The sequence below is a fragment of the Cynoglossus semilaevis genome, chromosome 1 (assembly GCF_000523025.1).
Source record: "Cynoglossus semilaevis isolate Cse_v1.0 chromosome 1, Cse_v1.0, whole genome shotgun sequence".
In the NCBI taxonomy this organism is placed as follows: Eukaryota; Metazoa; Chordata; class Actinopteri; order Pleuronectiformes; family Cynoglossidae; genus Cynoglossus; species Cynoglossus semilaevis.
In genome coordinates, this window is record NC_024307.1 from 27,344,107 (window position 1) to 27,352,034 (window position 7,928).

A 7,928-nucleotide genomic window follows, 5' to 3' on the forward strand; every position below is an offset into this window, starting at 1 on the left:
CAGGTTTTTGTGTTGTAAGCACTTTACATAGATTTCCTAATAAGATAATAGATTTCCCTAACCCGGACCATATATTACATGATACTGCTGTGTAATCTTAATCCACACCCTAACTAAATGATCTGTTCAACTCATCTAATTCTAATCCTAACTCCAAACCAAATCTTTATTTTCAAAATACTTTTTCACTTAGTGAGCACCTGCTTAAGGTCCCCACATTAACGGTAGAGTTGGTGTGTCCTTCATTAGTGGTCACCACAGCAGGTTTAAAACTAATGCCCTTCTCCATCTGATTTGGGTAATTGTTGGTATCGAACCCAGAACCCAGAGTCCTACCACACCCCTCTGGAGAGCCAGAGACTGGACAGTGTTTAAATTCTCATTCAGCAGAGGTTTCCATTCCAGTCTGTCCCACACAAAAAAAAAAAATCAGGTTATCCCTTTATCTGTTAGGTTGAGGTTTAGATTTTTATTTGTAAGACTGTAGTTTTTGCTTTCCCATGACATTCATCAGTGTTTACAAGAACAATGATTAAAAATAAACTTAATGCTGGAAATTTATCATTTATCAAGAGGTATTATGAGAATTACTCTGTTAAAAAAATAGGTTTGTAGTCTCGTTCTTCCTCATCTATCTTTCTTGTTTCACAGAACCTCCTGATCTTCCTTCTTTTCTTCCCCCACATCTTGCAGCCATTGGTCTCTTCACTCACTCACTCAGTCACTCACTCATTCACTCACTTGTTCACGTGCCTCCTCATTCATCTGCCATTTTCGTTTCCTCTTTCCTGCAGCAGCCTCCCATTCAAAGCTCCCGTGCCCACTAGCCGGGTCTTTATGAGGGGACAATTAAGGCACCTGCGTTTCTAAAGCCCCCCCATCAGTTCATCCCCTGCTGAAAGCCTGCATGTCGACCAGTTTCCCCCTCCGTCTGTTCACACCTTCACTAAAATGCAGATGGATCTGGAAACATATCATGCTTTCCTTTAATTCCCAGTGTGTGAGCATTTTGTGGGGGAGAGCGGTTAGCTCCAAGTTAGCTCCAAGTTTTTCAACCTCTGGAAGAATAATTTGCATAAAAGGACATTTTAATCCTTGATATTTTCTTACGTTTTAGCTACACATTATTAAATCAACATTATTGTTAGTAACCTGGCTTAGCCATTATTATTTACCTATTATTTAGTTTGCTGCTAGTTTGCCATTTGTTTTAGCTACGTTGCTACTTTTTTGGCTAACTTACTGATACTTTACTTTTTATTTAACTTGCTACTCCTCTCATACTTAGTTATTTTATGACAACTGTGATTATTTTTTTTACTATTTTACAATTTTAGTACATGCTAGTACTTTGCAATTTGTTTTAGCCAAGTTGGGCACTATGCCAGTTTTTTTTTTTGGCCTACCTAGCTAACATTTTTCTAAATTTACATATGTAACTTTTTACTCCTTGGACAAACTTTTAAACCAGGTGTTTTGATATTTTTTAGATGTCCAATAAAAGCAGTGCATTTGGAATAGGGATGTTTTCCACCTTGAGAAGACTAATTTACAAAACCAGACCATTGCAAAAAAAGAACCCTGTTATTACAATCTTCCTGGTCTTAATCGGTCCTTGTACTGTGCAGTGGAAAAGCTCCTGGAATGGTACTTCAAACATCTCAGATTTTTGACATTCCTTGTTCCGCAGAAATTCTATTAAACATGATCTCATTGCAGCGATGATGCTGAAGTGTGTGTGTGTTAGTTTGAACTGCAGAAAACCCAAAATGACCATTTCCCACAGGGAATGAACCGATTCTTAAAAAATGCTGACCAGTTTCTCTGAACAGACCGGCCACAAATGTCAGGGAATGAAGTTTACTTCAGATTCAATGTGAAAAGCCACAGAATATTTGTTTTTTATTTGTACTTTTATGATTGTTACCGTACTACAGAGCCACAGCGGGACCTCACACAAACACACACATCATGACAACGAGGACCAGCCTCCAGTGTGGTCTCAGAGAAACCTTCACTTTCTCTTTGAAGCTGTGGAACACTCCCAGCAGAAGTGATCTGTGAGCTCAACAAAGATGCCAAACAGATTTAAATGAAGGCTGCAGCAGCAGATAAGAAGACACAGAGACCTACATGAAAGTTTACGGCTCCTTGACCCCTCCCAGATCATTAAGGACTCAGAGAAATGTTGTTGCTGAGGATGTAGAGCAAACTTGGTGGAGATGTTATCAGAATGTGGATGCAGATAATGACAGAGGCTAAGTTAGGTTTCAGGCCCAATCCTTAACCATTTATTTTTATTAGAAAAATTAATTAAAACACTTTTAATATACAACACAAACACATACTATATATATACTGTATATATAAATATATAGGAAGGAATATATAGAAAGATTGACATGGCTGCTGTGCTGATCAAGCACCAGAAACACATAAAGCAAATAAAAATCTATTAATAACTCCACATGTAACCCCTGATGACGAATCTTAGTGTTCCACTAGAATGCTAAATTACAATTGCTACCAGGGCTGTTAGCTTGTCTATAAGTGTTAGTAAGCGTTGCGTGTACTTGTACGCACTCGTACACACTCGAGTGTGTCATGGAAGTCCGAGAGGTAAGCCGAAGCTTTCGTCACTGCCTCTTTGCATCCCACTCCTCCAACCCTATAGGTTGTAATTTATTGCCTGGTAAACACGTGGGCATAGTGTTTCAAGCGCCACACAAGATAAACAACTACTACGCTTTGACGACGGTGTCGTCTCGCGAGAGCCGAGGCGCTCCCTCTGCGCTCGCCTATTATGAGAGTTTCCAAAGTCTCGCGCGACGTGGTAAGTTTCCCACGCCTGTTGTTGTGGCGTCTGCCCTTTTCTCTCTCTCCCTCCCCCTTTCTCTCTCACTCGCTCTCTCTCCTGAGTCTTCCTCTCCCTCCCCCTATTTTCTCTCCGTCTCCCTCGTCCCTTCACCTCCAGTCTGCTTCTGTTGTCTCGGCGGATTGTTGTACGTTGGGAGAGGAAGAAGAGAACGAAGGGATATCGCGAGTATTGGAGTTTTGGTGAGAGTTTGTGGAAGATGGCGCCTGTTGTGACAGGGTGAGTCTGAGATTTGGGGACTGGCAGCGGGGCTCTGGATTTCGGGAGGCTTTATGGTTTTATTTGTCATGTTCTAAAGTTATTTGCGGTCAAAACGGCTCATTTTGCCGTAACACACACTCGCTGTTGTATTTTATCCAGAGTTGTTGGTAAAAAGAGGCGTTTCTTTGTCTTAATGTGTGTATATGTGTGTGTGTGCGCTCGCGTGTGTACTCGCTCTCGTGAACGTTACTTACTGTTGCTGCAGTGTTTCTGAGCTAACGACTCTTTTTCACCCATTACCAAAATCCAACAGTGGGCTATAAGCTAACCGCGCTAGCAACACAGAAACACTTACAATCGTATTTTAATGAGTTCATCCGTTCAGTCTTTTACAAATAAATCGCACCATGCGTTTGTGTGCAGAACGCGCTGAGCCCTAAGTTAGCCGGTGCTGTTCGTCGTTGGTGAATGAGAAATGGGACGCAGCTAGCTGTCCGATAATGGATACTGGCTAACCCGCGTCTCACTCAAACACGTTTTTGCTTAAAGAAAACACTAGTAAAAGTGTTTGTCTTGTACCAAACATCGTCTGTCTGTAAACAATGTGTAACTGAAATAACATCAGTCCCACAGTATTATTTACGACATCAACAGAACTGCCCCTGAACTGTGCAAACACACTGGTGATAAAACAGTCCTAACACAGTGCACCTGAGGTCGACATTAGCGTAGGAGTCGGGTTGGTTTTAACAAATACCACTGTTGTCAGATAACTCCATGTTGTGTCATTGTCATTAGATTAAACCGTAGTGATCCGACACACCTGTAAACATATTTAAATATTTTAATTATATAGGTACTATATAAATATTTATATATATATATATATATAAGTACAAGTTGAGTCAAGTTCATGTCTAAATGCACTCATATTTTAAGGTTAATTTCAAAGTAATGTCCAAAGTTAAATTTTTTAATATACATCCATTTGGGTTGTGTTTCAGACTAGCTCTGTTTAAAAACATTAACAACCAAAACAAACCACTCTGGGTTTTATTTGTAGCTGGCTCCAGACCACCTCTACAAACTGGCCTGGAGAGCAGTCGTTAGATTTGAGTAAAAGTAAAAAGTTTTGTTGGACATCACAACTTTTATTTACCATTTTGGCAAGAGTTTATTTCTTTATTTATTGTGACAAACCATGTGTCCCTCATGAGACACATTGGTCAAGTGTGTGATTTCAGTCTCAGTTGTCATACAAATATCTGCTGTCACCGGTCTGCAGTGTGTAGTTTTGTAGTGTTCCCAAGCCTAAAACTTGACTTAATAGGATCACTGAAAATGTCAATAAATTCTACAATTCAATCCTTGTATTGCTAAACATGCTTTACCTGCTGGTTTTTCATTCTGTTTTTCTAATGCTCTAATCATGATTTGAATATAAGTGTATGTTCTTTACCAGCCCTGCTACATGTGTGCTCCGTCTGATTGGCTGGAAGCAGACCTATTTTCTTCCTGTTCAGGCAGTAATCCCCAAAGACAGCTCAGTGGGTGACAGACTTTTTCTACTGTGTCTGCAGAAGGGGAGGTGGATGTGAGAGAGGGGGGCTGTTTAGTTTGTCTGTTCATTTGGGACTTTCGAGCTACTGATTTCAGTTAAGTCGATGGGTGGGTGTTTTGTAGGAGGAGGAGGCAGAGGGCAGGCGGGTCAGGTCTGGGTGGTTGGCCACCTGTCCAGATGATATCTCTACATTCATGTGTGTTTTGCAGAGGGGGAAGAGAGGTGGGGGTCTCTGTTTGTCTGTGTGTCTTTTTTTGTGTTGAATTGGGTGTGTTCTTGCTAGAGAGGTTTAACAGAAAATTAGGCTGTCATACAGGGTCTTTTTGGGGGGTAGCTGATGTCAGGCTATGTCCACAGTGACGGTTGGACTCATCAGAGAGGCTGACCACAGCCCCTGTATCTCTGTGTACTCTTGAATGGTTGTGGATTTACGTGGCGGGCCCACAAAACCAGAGGGTTGTTAATGGTGCAATGACAGAGCAGTGATAACTGATGGGCTGTCTGTTTGTATCCTGTCTTTGAGATTAATTAGGAGTGTTTGTATTAAATTAAATTAAATTATTTAAATTGATATAAAATCACTTTTATATAGTTTAAATTGTCCACAATGTTGGGTCATGGTCAAGGGTGGTCAAGTGACCCCTTTTGTTACATTTGCTTGGTGTCAGTTGTGACATTCTGGTTTTTATGTTTTATTGTGTTCAGTGTTTAGGCATACGTGTATTTGAACGGGACCTACAACTTTTAAGGATTGCAATAAAACATACAATAGTTACAATACACAACTATATAGGCTTTTTTTTTTTTAAGTATTACCTGAAGTTGTGAAAGGTGGTATACATTTTGATCCTTCAAACATAGTTATTTTTACAAAATTTTGGGCTTTCTTGCTAAGATTCAAGATGTGTTATCTAGTAATACACTAAAATAAAAATTGTTGGTTGAAATCAAAAACCAAAAATGAGGAAACCAAGGCCGAAAACCGAAACACCGGAAGAAATTATGATGCCAATTATTAGTACCATTGCATTTATGACTAGGACTGTGTAAATAAAATCAAGACACTGCAATTGGATAAATTAATAATAATAATTGTTAAAATAATTAATTGTCAAATGTCTAGCAGAGAAATAAAATTAACTACTAAAGTAATAGTCACATAGGAAGTCGGAACAGAACAGCCCACCTATTATTATTTGAGGCACTGTCTTGCAGGATCTCACAGAACATGTCAGACCACGAGGGTGCCTGCCCCTCATCTGGCACACTGCTCTACTTCTCCTGCGCTGTGAGCTTCTCCGTCTTCAAGCAGGTTCTCCATGTCCATCGCGCCTCGGGTCATTTTTCGTGTGTAATGATTGTTATAACATCAAGTATCAAGTATTTTAGTGACAAGTGCAGGGTACGTCCACACCGCAGACATGTTGGATATGTATTGCAGATATCTCTAACGTGGTTTTGCTTAATCAAAAAGAAAATTTCGGATATCAGGGAAGCCTGTGCTGTTTGTAGTTTTTGCTTGCAACTTGCTGGAACAACTTGCTGTTTTGCCAAGTTGTTTCGGTGATAAAAGACTTTCAGTCAAAAACCGAAAATGTTTTGCGGTTTTCGGCTCGATTATAACAAAAATCATACTCAGGATTATTTCGATTCATATGGTAATTGAATTTATTCATTAATGTGGGAATTAGCTTTTATTGCACTTGACAGTGATTATACTGTATATTATTAAATACTGTTTATTATTATTACTTTTATTTTATTTTTTATGTTCAAATGAGCTTGTTGTGGGCACAATCAGGCAACAGGCACCTCAACAATTGATGAGAAACGTAGACCAGTCTGTTGACATGTTCTGGCTTTAGAGATGAGCAGAGACTCATAAAGGTGAAAATAATGTTTATGTTGAGGGGCGAGGCCCAGCACACCGCAATAGTGTTCGCTGCTGTATTTACAATTATTTACAATAATTTTATGAGTGCGATTATCTTTTAATCTTCTAATCTTTTAAAAAATTACTTCATTTATTCCTTGATGCAATACAAATGATCTAAAGAGATGGAGCTTGGATTGACAGACAGTTGACCGAAAGTATATTTCAACTATATGTCAATGTTAGCTCCTTGTCTAAATCAATACAGGTTGTGTAATTCACACAAACTAGAAAATTACCCAGATAAATATCCCCAATAAAGGTTAGAAGTTGTGAGTAATAAAGAAACAACAGTGTTGTTTTTTTTACCTCTTGTGGCTGACAGAGACACTGTGATCTGACACAGAGCAGACCTGTTCACCTAGAATGATAAAAGTGTGAATTGCTTATTTCAGCACGGCATGGCTTTTGCGGAGGCCTCAAGGGAGAGGACTCCATTTAGCCCCCCCTCTCACCCTCTCATGTCCTTTCTGTCCCTCTGCCAAAAAAATAACAAAAAGGAAAAGAAATGATTGAGTCTCTCAGTCCAAAAGCTCTGAACCCTATCTCTGACACAACACAAATGTGTTTGTGTATTTGTCATGGTGAGCGTGTGGGTTGAGCGTTTATGTGTGTGTGTGTGTGTGAGATGAGGAGACTTTTACATACAGAGAAAAAAGTGTGCACGCTCTTGCGTTCATTCCCTGGGGTCCTCTCTTCTTCCCAGCTTCCCTCCATGAAAGGAGAGGGTTCATAGAGAGCAGCAGATGTCGAGGCACTGACCTTTATGGTGGCAAAAAGCTCAGGCTGTAGTTAAAAGAACACACTGGGCTGTCATCCCTGCTCTCCACCACCTCCCAATCATCAAAGCAGCCGCCTCGTGTCCACCCACATCCAAGCAAACACGTGACTTGCCATCAAGGCGTGGCATGGTCGTGTAAGTCAGAGATGGCACTGATGCAAGCTACCTGAGCTGTATGACCTTAGAAATTCTCCCGACATCCACTCAGAGTTGTAAAAATGTTTACAGTGTGTAGCACCTCAAAGGATGTGGTGACAGTCTGGAGTAATAGACAGGCAAATGTGCCCCCACCAGACATGTTTAGAGGAGATTTGCTCTCATGTCTACAGTAGCCCATTGTTTTGAGACTTCATGCACAGAACCATTAACTGATGTGGTAGATTGCCCCCTCCCCCGAAGACTATGAGTTTCATTCAGGGTTCAGATACAACTTGTTTGGTTGAAGTAGTAAAGCTCTCTTAAAGCAACACATATCCTGGTGGACTCGGTGTTTGCAGTCTCCTGTTTCCACAGGAGTGCCTGTGGCCCTGTTTACACGGCTGTGAAACAACTACTGAACCGCGTGAGGCGGCGCGCT

At 40.5% G+C, this 7,928-nt stretch overlaps 1 protein-coding gene across 1 annotated transcript in view; it reads left to right on the plus strand.

Annotated features, from left to right (window-relative positions):
- The first annotated feature begins 2,433 nt into the window (after positions 1-2,433).
- Positions 2,434-7,928, plus strand: part of rbpjb (recombination signal binding protein for immunoglobulin kappa J region b) — a 35,314-nt gene continuing 29,819 nt past the window's right edge. Inside the window, exon 1 of the mRNA XM_008322828.3 lies at positions 2,434-3,094. Coding sequence (XP_008321050.1) covers positions 3,075-3,094 — 20 coding nt within the window. The 5' untranslated portion in view covers positions 2,434-3,074. The remainder of the gene's footprint in view (positions 3,095-7,928) is intronic.